Source organism: Salmo salar, chromosome ssa07, assembly GCF_905237065.1.
Source record: "Salmo salar chromosome ssa07, Ssal_v3.1, whole genome shotgun sequence".
Taxonomy (NCBI): domain Eukaryota; kingdom Metazoa; phylum Chordata; class Actinopteri; order Salmoniformes; family Salmonidae; genus Salmo; species Salmo salar.
This window is the reverse complement of record NC_059448.1, coordinates 51,219,036-51,236,780: the sequence shown is the minus strand read 5'-3', so window position 1 is coordinate 51,236,780 and position 17,745 is coordinate 51,219,036. Positions and strand designations below refer to the sequence as shown.

Genomic DNA, 17,745 nt, shown 5'->3' with positions numbered 1-17,745 from the left:
ATCAATGGTTGCTGGATGCAGGAGGAAGGATGCACTTTTCATTCAACTACTCTCCCCACACGAGGGCGCTGTGCAGCATATCCTCTCCCGAAAGGTCTTTGCCAAGTCTTGTGTCTATGCTTTGCCTCTCCTTTGGAGCTGATGTGACTTGGAGTGTGTCATGAACAACAGCACTAGCAACAAAATTGAAATTAATACTAGCGTCTTAGCTCTTATTACAGAACTTTAAATGTCGGAAATCCCCTCACTATTCAGCCTATTGTATGTATTGGACATTCATATTGCAATGTACAGCCTTACCTATGGATCTTGGGTCCATGAAATTAGGTATCAGCCTATTCAGTGACACCAACAGATTACAATTTACACATATTAGCTTTGTTGCTCTAACTGCGGGACTTTAAGTGAGGAGTATTTTTCTCTGCTCATGTAGGAGTAATAAAGGCCTAGTTCACTAATTTTGTAAAATAAAAATATACTATTATAACTTTTTATTTCGATTTATCAGGGGCTTCCCGCGGTTATAGAACTCGCACTGCAGAACAGTAGGTGGAAACAGAGCTAGATAAGAGGAACAGATGGCCGTGTTCAGGTTGTAAATGGCAGCGAGTAGCGTGGATGAAAAGGAGGAAATTGAGAAAAGGTTGGAATGGCAACAGCTGTGCTGGAATGAGAACACTATGGGTGTCAGTTCTGATTATATAGATTGGGAGAATGAGGGTCAAGGACTTAAATGGTCTGTATTGGAGACGCACAGGAAGAAGAGAGATCGTGATACAGAAAGCATAAAGATGGCCAAGGTTGGAAGCAAGAGTCATAATGTGTCAGAGTGGAAAGTGGTGATGGTGTTTGAGACCACAGGGCCTCATTTACACCCTATCCGACTAACCAACGCCTTGGAGAAAGAGATGGGTGAAGTCAAACTATCCCGGTTCATTGGAAAGGTAAATTGCTAATATTTTGTGGTATAAAAGCCATACCCCTGGGATTTATGCTAGGTTGAGGGGAGTTATCACTGGGGCCCCAATATCTATGTCCATAGTTGATATTAAAGAAAATGTGAAGGGAGGCAGCGTGATTGAGGACAAAAGTTTGCTCAGTAGGAAAGAGGGTCAAAGAAGTGAACGTTTATCAGTGCTGTTGAGCTTTGAGAAGGTTTTGCCTAGAACAGTACAGATAGCGTTCCCTTATTTCAATGTTGTTGACATGCTGAATAATTCTAATGGTGGATTGTTTCAGCAGGTTATAGATAAAGTTGAATGGACTCGGGGGCTTGGGATGGGTTTCAGCAGGCATTTATTAGTTTTTTTATTTTGTATTTTAGGTAGACCGTGATTCATCGCATCCTTCAGGACAGTACGTAGCAGTATGCACCTTAAACGTGTGTTTGCGGACCGCCATGATTTCAAGATGAAGAGAACGGCCTCACACTCCAGTACAGTAGGTGGCGGTGAAGAATCATGTCTGGTCGTTCTTTATGTTTAGTAGATGATTGAAGTACCACAAGAGTAAATAGCGATTTTCTGAAACAGGGGAGAACAGTGTCATCGTACAGGCAAGGCTTGTACCCGTGGCGTTTCTCAGGTAAAGTTGCCAGCTATCTTGCTAACGTTCTCAGTTTTTCTTTTTAGCTCATGCCAATTAAATCGACTTGCTGCTGGGGCAATCAGGTTTATCTAACTATTTTGACTAGGGTTGGCTAGCTAGCTACTGTTAACGGAATCTAACTAAATTTTGAATCGCTATAACTAGCTAGTTATGGCTAAATCTAACCATACCTTAACGTTACTTATTTGGGGACGGTAAATTATTCGGGAAAATGTATGTCTAGTTTGCACAGTTAGCTCGCTACACATGGTAGCCAAAAACTTAGAACACATAACTAATTGTGTATCCAACAGATCTGACCCGATTGTTTAAGGCACCGGGATCGGACAGGCTTCCTATGTAGATTAAAACTGAAATGTATAACTTCCGGTGTAGATTGAGACAGGAGCCAGCGTGAGATGAGGTTTGGAAAGCGTAGCTAACAACCTCAATCCGAATTGTTCCAAAATGGCTGCTGTCCTGCTAACTCACATGAGGACAACATAGCAGTCATTCAGTCTTCTTGGTATGACAATTTGGACTACAAGGCATTTCCCATCCCTGTATTGAGGTATGTTTTCCGAACCATATCTCGCTCTGGCTCCAACCGTAGTGCAGCTGAGCAGTCGGGTCGGATCTGCTGGCTAACTAATTGTACTTACTAGGACGTTTTCATTCAGCTGCCCTGAATGTGGCTGTGTGTTTTTCCTTGCAGTTGAGACCTAGGCAACCAGGTGAGGGGAGTTCTTTACTAATTAGTGACCTTAATGGAATGAGTTTGACACGTGCCCTGAGAGACTAACAGTGAAATGCTTACTTACAGCCCTTCCCAACATTGCAGAGAGAAAGAAATGAGAAATAACAAAAGTAATAATAAATAAACAATTAGTAACAATAACGGAGGTAGATATGTACATATAACTAGGAATAAAATGACTCGGCAACAGGATAGATAATAAAGAATAGCAGCAGCGTATGTGATGAGTCAGTCGGAGCAAAAAGGGTAAATGCAGATTGTCCAGGTAGCTATTTGGTTAACTACTTAGCAGTGGCTTGGGGTTAGAAACTGTTCAGGTCCTGCTGGTTCCAGACTTGGTGCATCGGTACTGCTTGCCGTGTAGTAGCAGAGAGAACAGTATGACTTGGGTGGCTGGAGTCTTTGACACCGCCTGGTATAGAGGTCCTGGATGGCAGGGAGCTTGGCCCCAGTGGTGTACTGGGACGTACGCACTACCCTCTGTAGTGCCTTACGGTCGGATGCCAAGCAGTTGCCATACCAAGCGGTGATGCAACCAGTCAAGATGCTCTCAACGGTGCAGCTGTATGACATTTTGGGGATCTGAGGACCCATACCAAATCTTTTCAGCCTCCTGAAGGGGAAGAGGCGTTATGCCCTCTTCACCACTGTGTTGGTGTGTGGACCATGATAGATCCTTAGTGGAGTGGACACAGAGGAACTTGAAGCTCTCGACCTGCTCCACTACAGCCCTGTGGATGTGAATGGTGATGTGCTCGGCCCTCCGTTTCCTGTAGTCCATGATCAGCTTCTTTGTCTTGCTGACATTTGATTGAGAAGTTGTTGTCCACAGATAGAATAGATGTATAACACATAGGTCTAGGAAAAATGTGCTATAGTTAAAGGGCATACCTATAACACCAAAAAACATTTAATTTAATCAAATATTTTCAGTCTTCCTCAAATGAACGGGAAGATGATGCAATCTTTGCAAGAGGAATGAAATCTAATTTCATTGGTCCTCAACTCGTGGCTCAGTCATTTCGTTCAGGGTAAGTGGAGTTAGCAGGGAGTTAGCCTTCCCTGGAGCATGTTTAGTTCTGAAGACATTTACCTGGCTGAAAGGTGAGACGTATGACTGGTTGACCAAAATTGTCTCTTCGTAGGAACCCCCTCTAGCTATGGATGTATTCCTGGCAATATTTATTTAGCCATCCCATTATGAACTACCGGTCTTCCTTGTTCTCAGTTAGATGCCAAAGTGAGTGAGTCATGTTTTAAACCCAGGAGGGAAGGCTAATGTCCAAGTAGGAGTGTGACATGTTCATACCCAACCAGCCAAAGTTAACTAGCTAGTCAACCTTACTGTCGAACCACAGTCACTCCCTCTGTATCTCTCTCCACACTGGAGAATACTGACATGTTTGTCTTTCAACACAGGCATACATTGTGTTCTACTGACTGCAGATTCTTGGGACCAACATGAGAGCTGGAGGTAGGTTTTGCTATAATAGGTACCTGTATTTCTGACAATTAGCATAACTTTTATCACATTTACTTGGGTCAGTGTGACAATTGTTTCTTGGCTATTCTGTCTACAAACCATATTCTTAATCACAGTACAACATAGCTATGCCTATAGCCTACTTGTTTAGTTTATTAGGAACCCCATTAGCTGCTGCTCATGTAGCAGTTACTCTTCCTGGGGTCCACACAACATGTACAAATACATGACAAAATACAGAACGGTAATAGACAAGAACAACATAAGATATTACATTTAATATAGAAATAAGAGGTGTGTATGAAAGACTCCAATAAACAGCAAATACTATTTACACACTTCATATATACGTTCTTATGTACAATACAGTTAAATGAGATGTTCAGAAAGAGGAGAGGTGCTGTGATACAATATGTTTTTAAATGTAAACGTAAGTAACCTCTGGCAGAGCATTCCACGATGACATGTTTCTATACATAACTAAGCGACACATTAAATCTGTTTTTGGTTTGGGTACCGTGAAGAAACCCATAGTGGTGTGTCTGGGGTATGCATGTATGCATGTTTGAAGTGTATGCAAATGGTTAGGCATTTTCAAAAAAACACATTTTTCTTAGACTAGAAGTAGTCAGTTTCTCCTTAACCATGAAAGACTATCATGTTGTGTGTGTGCAGTTAAAGGCAAGGCGTTTATTTTCAGCCAGCTGCAGCTTTGCTAGGTCTTTCTTTGCTGCTCCTGACCATATTACCGGACAGTAATCAAAATGGGACAAGATCAAAGCCTGGTACAGTTGATCTTACCACAACATACATACTGTACCGCTCACCATCTTCACAACAACTTTGTATATGACTTGACAATGATAACTGACCATCCAATGTTACTCCTAGGACTTCAGCTTCTTCAATGTGTAGCGGTATTGTTAGAGAGGGATACAGATTTTGTCCTGGCGCCAGGCAGGTATTAACCCTGCCGAAAGAAGAGAGTAGGATGGAGTAGCACTACCAGACAGACACACAGCAGGAGACTGCCTAGACTATTGTAGCCTGTGTGCCAGATAGCCAGTGGAGAGAAAAGATAAGACACACCATCTAAAACACGTTACATCACAGGGGTAACCCCACCAAAAATACCTCATACTAGAATAATGGCAGAGCAATTCAAAGGCCACTTCATACAAACAATTGACGACAAAGAACCCAGTCATAAACCTTAGAGAACTTGCAATATTCTGTATTACGTCCCAGTGGAGGAGTGAGGGGGGGGTATAAATGGGTTTGTGGGGTGTGTTCATAGACAAAGGCTTTGAAATGTCAAAATATTCTCTGCTAAATGTCAATAGTCCCCCACAAAATGAATACAGTTCAAGCAATAATAAACAAACTCTCACTTTAACCTCACCATTCTGTATACATCTGGCCCGTCTTTGGACACTTTGTTAACTAACCTCCAAACGAGCTTCAATGCCATACAACACTCCTTCCGTGGCCTCCAACTGCTTTTAAACGCTAGTAAAACCAAATGCATGCTTTTCAACTGTTCGCTGCCCGCAACCGCACGCCCTACTAGCATCACTACCCTGGACGGTTCTGACCTAGAATATGTGGACAACTATAAATGCCTAGGTGTCTGGTTAGACTGAACTCTCCTTCCAGACTCATATTAAACATCTCCAATCACAAATCAAATCTAGAATCGTTTTTCTATTTCACAACAAAGCTTCCTTCACTCACGCCGCCAAACTTACCCTAGTAAAACTGACTATCCTACCGATCCTTGACTTCGGCGATGTCACCTACAAAATAGCTTCCAACACTCTACTCAGCAAACTGGATGCAGTCTATCACGGTGCCATCCGTTTTGTTACCAAATCACCTTATACCACCCACCACTGCGACCTGGATGCTCTAGACGGCTGGCCCTTGCTAGCTCCAGGTCATAGTCGGCTGGCTCCAGGTCATCTATAAGTCTATGCTAGGTAAAGCTCCGCCTTATCTCAGTTCACTGGTCACGATAACAACACCCACCCGTAGCACACGTTCCAGCAGGTATATCTCTCTGGTCATCCCCAAAGTCAACACCTCCTTTGGCCGCCTTTCCTTCCAGTTCTCTGCTGCCAGTGACTGGAACGAATTGTAAAAATCGCTGAAGCTGGAGACTTATATTTCCCTCATTAACTTTAAACATCAGCTATCTGAGCAGCTAACCGATCGCTGCAGCTGTACATGGCTCATCTGTAAATAGCCCTTCCAATATACCTACCTCATCCCCATACTGTTTTTATTTACTTTTCTGCTCTTTTGCACACCAGTATCTCTACTTGCACATCATCATCTGCTCATTTATCACTCCAGTGTTAATCTGCTAAATTGTAATTACTTCGCTTCTATGGCCTATTTATTGCCTACCTCCTCATGCCATTTGCACACACTGTATATAGACTTTATTTTTTTTCTATTGTGTTATTGACTGTACGCTTGTTTATTCCATGTGTAACTCTTGTTTGTGTCGCACTGCTTTGCTTTATCTTGGTCAGGTTGCAGTTGTAGATGAGAACTTGTTCTCAACTAGCTTACCTGGTTAAATAAAGGTGAATTAAAAAATAAACTAAAATGTCAACCCAAATACATCCGGCAGGGCAATAATAGTCCAGCGACACTGAACATCAAAGGGAGCGCAGAGGGGGGAAAAATAAGTTTGCTGGAGCGATAGAGGGAAAATTAGTGAGGGTGGGGTTAGCTGTTGACTTCAGGCTTGCGGTTGCACTGTCTGTCAGTCTGATACACCTGATGGTTTGTTTGTCAAAGCTTCAACACTGTTGCTACTAATCCATTCGATCAATGACAGGAGCGGTCCCCAAAGATTCCAAACACGACCTCGGGCGTTAACACCGGCGATCAACTTCAACACTTTACAAACTAATCACGCTGAAAATAAACAAGACTTCTGCAAAGAGTTAAACACACTGTCAAAACTGCCGCGCCGACCGAGAGCCTCCATACAGAGCCGGAAGAGCTGTCTTTATTATCTCCCTCCTGACTGCTGCTGTGCTCTTAAAGGGGCAGCCCACGGTGAAGGCTCCGTGCAGGATTTCACTACAAATGTTCACAACCTTTATGCACATCTACAGTGTAGGTCTAAGAGAATGCTTTGAACCAAATACAATGCTTTTTGGTTTCAAATGAATTTTACACCAGATTATTGTAATTTCTCATTCTGACACTGACTGTAAGTCCTTGCTAAGAGTCTCTGTGAGCTCATTGGCTGTAGATGGTGATGTGTGCAATCAGCATACATAGTCATTCTAATTTCTTCTAAGATAAGTGGCAAATCATCTGTAAAAATAGAGAAGAGTGACGGCCCAAGGAAACTGTCCTGAGGGATACCACTGTACATATCTGATGTTGGAGAAGCTTCCGTTGAAGAACACTCTGGGTTCTGTTGGATAAGTAACTCTCCAACCGTGTGATGGCAGGTGACGTAAAGCCATTCCGAGTGAGTTTTTTTTCTTTCAATAACAAATGATGATCAGTAACATCAAAGGCTTCACTGAAACCTAACAATACAGCTCCAACTATCATCTAATCAATTTATTTTAGCCAGTCATGAGTCAGTGCAGTACAAGTTGAGTGCCTTTCCCTATATGCATGCTGAAAGTCATTAGTTAACTTTGTTCTTTATAAAATAGCATTGCATTTGCTCAAACGCAGTTCTCCATCAGTTCATTAAAAACAGGCAGCACACTGGCTGGGTGGATGTTAGAGCCAGCAAAGGGTGCTTTACTCTTTTTAGGAGGTGGAATTACTTTAGCTTTCTTCCACACCTGTGGACACAATCCTGGTTAAAGACATGGCAATACAGTCTTACCATTCTCAGTAGTTTGTCTATACTTGGTGGCTTATGATTGATGGATGGTAACTGTCTTTCCACCTATTCCACACTAACTTGACCAAATTCAAAACGGCATTCCTGCTCTTTCATTATTAGATCTTCAATACACATATGATGGTTCAGTGTTTTAACTGACTGTTTGTCCTCTTTACCGGTGAAATAGTCATTGAAATGAATTGGCTATATCAGAAGGTTTTGCTATAAATGGCCCATCAACATCAATGAACGATGTAGATTTAATTGGGTTTTCTGTCCATAATATAACTTAAGGTGATCCAAAGTATTTTCCCTTTGTTTTTTTTAGTGTAATTTCTTGTTTTAGTAGTATGTATATATGTGTGTATGTATATATATGTGTATATGTATATGTATATATGTATATATGTATGTATTTTGTCACAAATGTCTCAATTGACAGTATGTCAACCAACCAGCTGAGCAGCCTGAATTGTTTGTCACCTTTTTCTTCATTTCTTTGAACCATATAATTTTTCAGTTCATCGACCCAGGGCGCTCTAACAGTTCTCAGTTTCTTAACAGGTGCACGCTTGTCAACAATCGGCAAGAATAATTTTACAAATACTCAGAGTGCTGTATCTGGTTTCTCCTCCTTATACACATCAGGCCAACAAATGTTTTTCATCTTAAACAAGAGTCCTGAGAACATTTTTGTATTACCTGTTATAAATAACTTTAGACCCTGCATTTGGTACCTTTGGCTTTTCTTGTTATTGCCACAATGTTATGGTCACTGTAGCCAATGGGAACTGACATTGCTTTGGAGCAAAGCTCTGCAGCAGTGGTGAAGATCTGATCAACACAAGTGGATGTCACAGATCCAACACTATTGATTTACACTCTAGTTGGTTGAGTGATAACCTGGGTCATGTTACAGGCATTAGTCACAGTAAAAAGCTTCCTCTTGAGAGGACAACTAGATATCCAGTCAATGTTCAGGTCACCAAGAAAATGAATTTCTCTGTTAGCATCAGACCTTACCTGGCATCACACATATTATACATGGTGTTTAAATAGTGTTACATTTTCTCTCCTCTCTCGCTCCATCCATTGATCTCTATTCGTTCTCTTTCTTTGGTCTATCTAATTTCCTTCAGGCATCTTGAAGTTGGCTGCATTGGTTTCGGTCTTTTTCCTGGCAGTTTTCCTTGCCTTCCAGCTGCTGGAAATGAATATGGACTTCAGTTTGGGGAATGTTTTTGGTGAGTTTGGTTACAGGGGTTTTCCAGTGTTGTAACTGTGCATATCAATCTATTGCCTGATCTTGCATGGAATTCCAAAGAGGAATCACTTCGTTTCAAAGGCTATTATTTTGAATACATCTCTTAATAGATAGGATTAATAATCTTCACCGTGGATTCAAGATTTAGGCCTTCAGAAGAACCTTGGTTGTGTCTGCATACGACACCCCTTAGCCTCTGGCTAAAGCTAAATTCACACAGTGTTGTCGATTGGTTCCTTGTTCTGATCTACAGGTTATTCATCAAAGTAGCCTATTTTGTATTTGTAACCAAATATAATCTCTGCGACTGTACAAACAGTAAACCAAACAACAAGATTCCACCCCCAGAAAATATTTAGTTTATTAGTAATAACCAGTTATTCCAGGCTATTGTGAAGTGGTAGAACCTGCTTTAGCCAACTAGCTAGCCATGCGCTTTTTTTTTTTTTAGCTGATATCTGAATGAGTACACAAGCAGGATATCGAACTCGGATAATGTTTTAGGTTGCACCGGCAAGTAGAGTATTTGCTAGGGCATGTTTTTTTAGAATGATAAATCTGATTTCACATGGAGATGTGGGATGCTAAAAGGCCTGGCTAGCTTGCTATGTTTTAAGCCAGGCTAAAGACAGACAGATTTTGTGCAAAGCTCAATGTTTTAACTTTCTTAAATAAGGAACTCATGAGCTCACGGGCTAATGTCATAAAGACATCTGAGTCTAACTTGTCTGTTTCTGTCCCTCCACAACAGGGTCTATGCCTGTAGAGGAAGGCCGTAAGTGTACTTCAATCACTTCTCCTGTTACATCACTTTAACCTAATTCCTGATTCCCTCAATCAATCAAGTTACATTTCTTATTTCAGGGCTGATCTTCTCTTAACAAACCATGGAAACACCTTACCATGTAGGCTTAAGTGTTAGGAGCTCAGTAGTTAATCTGTGTGTTGTGTAGTTACCACCTGGCCTTTATTGGGAATGTTTTGGTTCTTTAGCTGTTGAGTTCTTTGTAAATAGTCTGGTTTGTTCTGTAGGTGTGTGAGTTATATTGTGCCCCCGGTGAGAGAGATTCAAGCTGTGTGTGTAATAGTAGACTGTGTTTGCAGGGCCTAGGTATGTATGTGTTTGCTGATATTGGGTGTGTGTTTGATGGGGGGGTGGTAAAGTGTGTTGGTATTGTATACTATGTTTGGAATTCCATTCACAGCTACCAGACTGGACCGCTATAAGTGTGGCCTCTCCAAGCCATGTCCTGAGGGACACTTCTCCTTTAAGATGGCCAGCGGAGCAGCCAGTGTTGTGGGTCCCAAAATCTGCCTGGAGGACAACATGTAAGAGACATGATAGACCTATATTAACAGTACAACCCACATCCCTCTCAACCTATATTAACAGTACAACCCACACAAAAAATAACCTTGCACTTTACTTTTCCTACTAGCACTGACTTTGCTGATAACTACATTTTATTTAGAAAGAATGTACAGCACTTACTATGACTGTTCTGTGGTTGTCTCACCTAGCTATCTTAAGATGAATGCGCTATAACTGTAAGTCGCTGTGGATAAGAGCATCTGCTAAATGACTACAATGTAAACATCTATTGTCAGGTAGATATCTAGAGTGCAAGGCTGACACAATAGGATATTCTACAACACAATTATCCACGTCTGTTCTACAGGATGCATTTCTATTCTTATAGATTCCTAGACAGACTCGCGTAGACCGGTATGAACTGTCTTGTAACTGAGGTGGAGATTAAATTTAAACATGCCTGAAGCAACCTGTTGACTGTTAACCCTGTATTTAATTAACTGTTGATTCTTGTGGCATTCTGCATCCGTGTTATTGAAATCCAATTCCTCAGGCATTGCTTCAAGGGAATCAAGTCTGGTTAGGAATGTCTTTTATTTTTGTGTCGACGCTATACGACCAGGATGCGACAAGTCTCAGTACAGTGGTGAAGAAAGCCACACGACCAGGAGGCTCACAATCACATAATGCTTTAATTTGTCCTTTCAGATTGATGAGTGGCGTCAAGAACAACGTGGGCAGAGGAATTAACATCGCCCTGGTTAACGGTAAACCAGCCTTGTCACTGCTACATACCATAGACAAACAGTACTTCTCCTTGTAGTCTAATCGGTTGTTTTACATAATTACATCTGTGAGTAATATGACAATTGAATATGAAATATGTTGTGAAACATTTACTTTGTTCAGGGATTGGCAGCTCGAGTCCTTCGAGGATGTGTAGATGGCTGTTAGTGCTGGGCTGGAACAGAAGCCTGCATACAACATGGCCCTTCTGGACTGTAGTTGCCCATCCCTGCCTTGCTTAACTACTTCAATACTAACCCGTCCATACCGCTGTTCATATACACTGAGCGGACAAAACATTAAGAACACCTTTTTAACATTGAGTTGCACCATCCTCTTTTGTCCTTAGAACAGCTTCAATTTGTCGACGCATTAACTATAAGGTATCAAAAGCGTTCCACAGGGATGTTGACTCCAATGTGTCCCACAGTTGTCAAGTTGGCTTGACGTTATTTGGGTAGTGGACCGTTCTTGATACACACCGGAAACTTGGTGTGAAAACCCAACAGTGTTGCAGTTCTTGACACAAATCGGTGCGCCTGGCACCTACTACCGTACCCCGTTCAAAGGCACTTAAATATTTTTCTCTTGCCAATTCACCTTCTAAATGGCAAACATACACAATCCATGTCTCAAGGCTTAAAAATCCTTATTTGACCTGTCTTCTCCCGTTCATCTACACTGATTGAAGTAGTATAGTGACATCAATAAGGGATCATAGCTTTCACCTGGTCAGTCTGTCATTGAAAGAGCAGGTGTTCTTAATGTTTTATACACTCAGTGTAAACAGTACTTTCCATTGTCATTGAATGTACTATAAATCACTATTCATGATAGGCGTTAGCCTGTGAGCATACATTGGCTTGTCGTGAACAAGTTGTTTGTTCTCCACAGGAAAGACAGGGGACCTCATCAAGACAGACTACTTTGACATGTGGGCGGGAGGTGAGGCCTTAGTTTCAGTTAGAGTTTCTGTGTCATGGTGTGTCTTGACTTGGCAGCTGGGCAGCTGGACTAGGCAAACCAGTCTTGTACCTGTGTATTTGTTGTGTGTGCAGATGTCAACACGCTCATCACATTCCTGAAGACTATTGAAGAAGGAACAGTAGTGATGATGGCCACGTTTGACGATTCGGCCTCCAAGTAGGTGTTCCTAACTGAAGAAAGATGCACGTTCAGCATTTAACTTCTCCATGAACTCTTAGATGAACATTTTAAGCTTAGGCAAATACTTCAGGTCAGTGTCTTGATCAATCTGTTTCGTTCCTCCAGGGACTTAATTGAACACTTGTAGAGTTGACAAATGACTATCACTTAAATACACCCATTAACTGACTGCGGGGGAATGTAAATGAATTTCACCCTAACTGCTGATATTAAAGGAGTAGTCACCAATTACTGATGTATAACAATGGTGACTAAGAGAAAAGGTTCAAGCAAAGGAAAGAGTGGTAGGTAGAGACATTTAACTATGGGCTAGGTGGGACGCTAGCGTGCCACCCGTGGTGCACTCCATCAACAGCAGGTGCATTTCAAGAGCGGCAAATTTGAATCCAAATAAATGTCAAAATTCAAATTTTTCAAACATACAACTATTTTACACCCTTTGAAAGATAAACATCTCCTTAATCTAACCACGTTTTACGATTTCAAAAAGGTTTTACGGCGAAAGCATAAATTTAGAGTATGTTAGGACAGTACATTTACAAGAGTTGTGTGTAATGTTTTGTCAAGTCAAAGACAGGGTCACCAAAACCATAAAACCAGCTAAAATGATGCACTAACCTTTTACAATCTCCATCAGATGACACTCCTAGGACATTATGTTAGACAATGCATGCATTTGTAGTTCTATCAAGTTCATATTTATATCCAAAAACAGCGTTTTACTATGGCATTGATGTTGAGGAAATCGTTTCCCTCCAATAACCGGCAGTCAAGTCAGCGTCACAAATTAAATAATTAAAATTAGAAAACATTGGTAAAATATTATATTGTCATTTAAAGAATTATAGATTTACATCTCTTGAACGCAATCAACTTGCCAGATTTAAAAATAACCTTACTGGGAAATCACACTTTGCAATAATCTGAGCACTGCGCCCAGAAAAATACGGCGTTGCGATACAGACTAGACGTCATGTTGGGGAGATCTAAAATCGAAAATACTATGTAAATAATCCATTACCTTTGATTCTCTTCATCAGATGTCACTTCCAGGTATCACAGGTCCATAACGAATGTAGTTTTGTTCAAAAAAGCTCATCATTTATGTCCAAAAATCTCCGTCTTGTTAGCACATGATCTAAGCCAGCCGGACTTCTCGTCATGAACGAGGGGAAAAAATATATTTACGTTCGTTCAAACATGTCAAACGTTGTATAGCATAAATCATTAGGGCCTTTTTTAACCAGAACATGAATAATATTCAAGGTGGACGAATGCATACTCTTTTATAACGTATTGGAACGAGGGTACCCAACATGAACTCGCGCGCCAGGTGTCTAATGGGACATCATCGTTCCATGGCTCTTGTTCGGTCAGATCTCCCTCCAGAAGACTCAAAACACTTTGTAAAGGCTGGTGACATCTAGTGGAAGCAATAGGAAGTGCCAAAATATTCCTCAGCACCTGTGTTTTTCAATGGGATAGGTTTAAAGTCAATACAACACATCAGGTATCCACTTCCTGTCAGAAAATGTCTCAGGGTTTTGCCTGCCAAATGAGTTCTGTTATACTCACAGACACCATTCAAACAGTTTTAGAAACTTTAGAGTGTTTTCTATCCATATATAATAAGTATATGCATATTCTAGTTACTGGGTAGGATTAGTAACCAGATTAAATCGGGTACATTTTTTTTATCCAGACGTGCAAATGCTGCCCCCTAGCCCTAACAGGTAGTGTCTAGTCTACAGACTCTTAATGACATTCTAGCTGTGTATTCACTAGCAAACGGACTGAAACGGGGAGGGACTACCTGAACTTGTCTAAGACATTTTTAATTTATTTTTGTTGTGAAACATTTCGCTACGGTGCGCACAAATGAATACGACCCTGCTTTGCGGTCCACAGGCTGAACGACGAGTCCAAGAAGATGATTGGTGAACTTGGCAGTTCCAGCATCAGCACATTAGACTTCAGGGACAACTGGATCTTTGTGGGAGGCAAAGGGATTAAGACCAAGAGTCCCTTTGAGCAGGTAACTTCAACCCCCCCCCCTTTAAATCTTTATCCTCCTTAACCTGGGTTGTTCAAATTTTTTCTTTCTGGTCTGTTCACGTGGGACTTTTTCACCTCTCCCCGTTGAAATATCAAGGCTTCAGTGGAACACAACCGATGGAACTTTGTCTATAGAAATAACATTTATCATGATACAGACTCAGTTTCCAGCCCTGTCATAAAGAGTTGCGCGCGCTGTTCTGCCTCATCAATGGCAGTGTTTATATTTTTAGTCAATACAACGACAACCAGATGCAGTTCATACAAGTTATCGTCTACAACCCTCAAACTCAACTCTGGACCTCCAAGCCAGTCCCACTGCATTTTTTTTTCATTGTTCCCCTCTAATCAGGGACTGATTTAGACTCGGGACACTGTGTGTGTCTGTGTGCAGTTAATTATCAGGTAGAACATAACCAGCAGACTCCAGACCTTGTAGGGTAAGAGTTGAGCACCCCTGGTCTACAACGTCACAGATGTCATCGGAGGGTTGATTTCCTAGCGAGGCAAGGTGAAATATCCCAAATGGAGCTAGATAAAGCCAGAATAATAATCTACTTGTTGAGCATAGCTATAGTCATCAGCCTAGTGTTCATGGTCATCACTCACTGTTCAGTTTGTCACGGTCCCGACATCAGTGTATAACTATCCTGCAACAGGGCAATTTGACGAGTGAATCACTCGAACGTGACGTTTCTTTGTAAACAACAAAATTGCTCTATAAGATATGTAAAACACAGCCGCTCCATGATTTTAGTTTTCTTTCTTTACAGTTCTGAACTATTGATTTCATTATCTGAGTTTCACCAGAGAAGACAATTTTGAGAATACTCTCTTTTTACATTTCCAACTGACCCTGGAACATGTCGTCCCTGAGTGAACAGGCACTCCTTCAATATTGACTCTCCATCCTCCCTTATGTGTTCTTGGGACATTGTTTGTGATCGCTGTGCCGGTACACACACACACACACACACAGCCTTATCAGACAAGAGGGGCCATGCATGGTGCTTCCCAAATGGCACCCTATTCCCTTTGTAGTGCACAAAACACTTGCACTATATAGGGAATAGGCTGCCATTTGGGATGCTACCATTGGGTCTAATCCAAAACCTCTTGTCTCTGCCTCTACAGCACATAAAGAACAACGCCGACACCAACAAGTACGAGGGCTGGCCCGAGGTGCTGGAGATGGAAGGCTGCATACCCCAAAGACAGGAGTGATCTTTTCACTTGAACCCTCGACCGGCCATCTCCTGTTCCCTTCATAGCCGACCCCTTCGCCTTTGGTTGCATCTCCCATTCTCTTAAAATAGTGTACTTGCACACTTTCCTATGATGGCTCTAACAATGGTGGAACCTCCCTCCACCCAATGCTAACACCAACGCAACCTTTGTATTTTAGAGACTGTCCCTCTGCGTTGCAGCTGTCAATGTTTGCAGCAATCGGTGTTTGACGTCAGGGAGCATCCTTGTATCTTCCTGTGTTTTTGTGTCAAAGTATTGTCTATTTATAGGAAGAGGAATGGAAGGGTAGCTGGTTTGGCAGAAATCCCTGTTATTGGTTATTCAGCAGAATGTACCAAGATCACTGAAATTTGTAAATAGAACTACAAAAAAAGTAGCAAACTTTTGAACATCCGTATTGTAATATAAAATCTTGGAAAGCTATATGGCTTAAGATCCTTGTTACTTAAGAGTGAATTTATATTATAGCTTTTTATCTTTAGTGATTGGTCTTTTTTTAATTGTTAGTTTTTGTGTGGGTTGGGTGTGGAATGAATGAGGAAGCATAGAGCTAAATTGTGTTAGTGGGGATTTTGTCTTGTGTGCATCTTCCTTGGATAGAATGGGAATGGTTGGTTTTGGATGGGGGTCATGTACGTATGTGTTTCAGTAAAAATCTAACGATATTTTTAGGGAAATATTTAGCTGGTTTTGCTGATTTTGATAACAAATCACTTGGGATTTTATTGGCACCTTGACAGCCTTGGAAAAACCATTCAAGAAATAGATTGATACATTACAAAGATGACTAGGTTTAGATTTCCGTGGCTAGATCTTACTTTCCCCAGTATCTCTGGTTTACTTTAAAGACTACTAACTCTCTGCATCACATCTCTTCCACTTGGCTCTCCTAAAGCTTTGATTACCTCATTGTGACTGACTTTTTTTTGTTCTTTATATAATGCAAAAACTGCCTAGGCTGAAGTTTTAGCTGATTTACTGCTGGCTTTTGCAACATGCATCATGTCCCCACTGGATCTTGTTCAATGAGCGGTCTCAGTACCACTGTTCATTAGCCGTGGTCATATTAGCTACAATTCAACCCAGCTGTCATTTTGTCACACTTGGAATGGAGTAAGCTACACACTGACGTGCAATAGTCAGTTGGAATATATATATAAATATATATATATATATGGGACTCCCAATATAAAAATAATACATTTGACCTTTTATTTAACTAAGCAAGTCAGTTAAGAACAAATTCTTATTTACAATGAAGGCCTACACCAGCCAAACCCGGACGACGCTGGGCCAATTGTGCGCCGCCCTATGGGACTCCCAATCACGACCAGGTGTGATACCCTGGTTCCATTCCAGGCTGTATCTGTAGTGACTCCTCAAGCACTGAGAATCAGTGCCTTAGACCGCTGCACCACTCAGGAACCCATAGATTGATTCAGTGGATTAATTCCTGTTCTGTTTGCATTTAGGGCAGTACATGTAACCTAACACAATGTGATTGTGGAGGCTATTCTGAAACCTGTTCCCCATCCACTTCTCTATGGAGTCATTGTAATGAAGGATTTTCCCTTTTGTTGTGACATTGGCAAGATATTTTAACACAATGAATGACATCCTCCACATTGCCTTTTAAAAAAAGATCTGTGTTCTGTTCTTTGGTTTCATTTGAGGACCTTGAGTGAAGTGAAAAGCCCAAATCGATACCCCATCAATGCCATTCCTAAAACAAGTGTGTTCTTCCTGCTCTTAAAGGAATTCATCCCACCAATGTGCCTTGTCTGACTTACAAATCCATAGACAGTCTATGTAATAATCCCTATTTCTGCATCTCTACTAAACTACTGATTCCTTAATCATACATGTTGTTGCAAGGGGAACAATTCTGATAATTGTGACTAATTTTGTTGCAATGTCTTACATCTGTCGTGAAACATTTCAAACAACTTACCATTCATGAGTATGGTTAATAAAGTTCAACCTGTCTTCATTGTACGTGTGACATTTATTTAGACAGAAGTCCTGAATTTGGAAAGTATTTCTCTCACAATGCCTTTAACATCTTAAATCCTTTGTTGGCAGGTGAAGTTGACTTGCTTTTAGGGAGGGGAAAAAATAGTACATTTGGCTTCTTCACCTGTGGGGTTGTATGAGGGGGTGCCGAGGCATATTTCTGTGTAATAAAGCCCTTTTGGGAGGAAAAACTCATTTTGATTGG

At 41.2% G+C, this 17,745-nt stretch overlaps 1 protein-coding gene across 3 annotated transcripts; it reads left to right on the top strand.

Annotated features, from left to right (window-relative positions):
• The first annotated feature begins 1,333 nt into the window (after positions 1-1,333).
• On the top strand, positions 1,334-17,513 carry LOC106609579 (protein FAM3C). Of its 3 annotated transcripts, none has more exons than XM_014208535.2 (10): positions 1,334-1,584; positions 3,764-3,818; positions 8,835-8,939; positions 9,711-9,734; positions 10,165-10,288; positions 10,980-11,038; positions 11,952-12,002; positions 12,116-12,200; positions 14,133-14,259; positions 15,414-17,513. In XM_014208535.2, exons 2-10 carry the CDS (start codon positions 3,806-3,808, stop codon positions 15,501-15,503), a joined length of 678 nt encoding a protein of 225 aa, XP_014064010.1. In that variant the 5' UTR covers positions 1,334-1,584; positions 3,764-3,805; the 3' UTR covers positions 15,504-17,513. The 3 variants fall into 3 exon arrangements, with proteins under 3 accessions (XP_014064010.1, XP_014064011.1, XP_014064012.1); XM_014208536.2 differs by lacking the exon at positions 1,334-1,584 and adding an exon at positions 1,988-2,158; XM_014208537.2 differs by lacking the exon at positions 1,334-1,584 and adding an exon at positions 2,000-2,321.
• Positions 17,514-17,745: the final 232 nt, after the last annotated feature.

What these genes read in the sequence shown, in the direction of transcription:
- LOC106609579 (XM_014208535.2), top strand. An exon ending in TAACATCGCCCTGGTTAACG is followed by an intron (nt 11,039 to 11,951) that starts GTAAACCAGCCT and finishes TGTTCTCCACAG; the next exon opens with GAAAGACAGGGGACCTCATC. An exon ending in CTTTGACATGTGGGCGGGAG is followed by an intron (nt 12,003 to 12,115) that starts GTGAGGCCTTAG and finishes TTGTGTGTGCAG; the next exon opens with ATGTCAACACGCTCATCACA.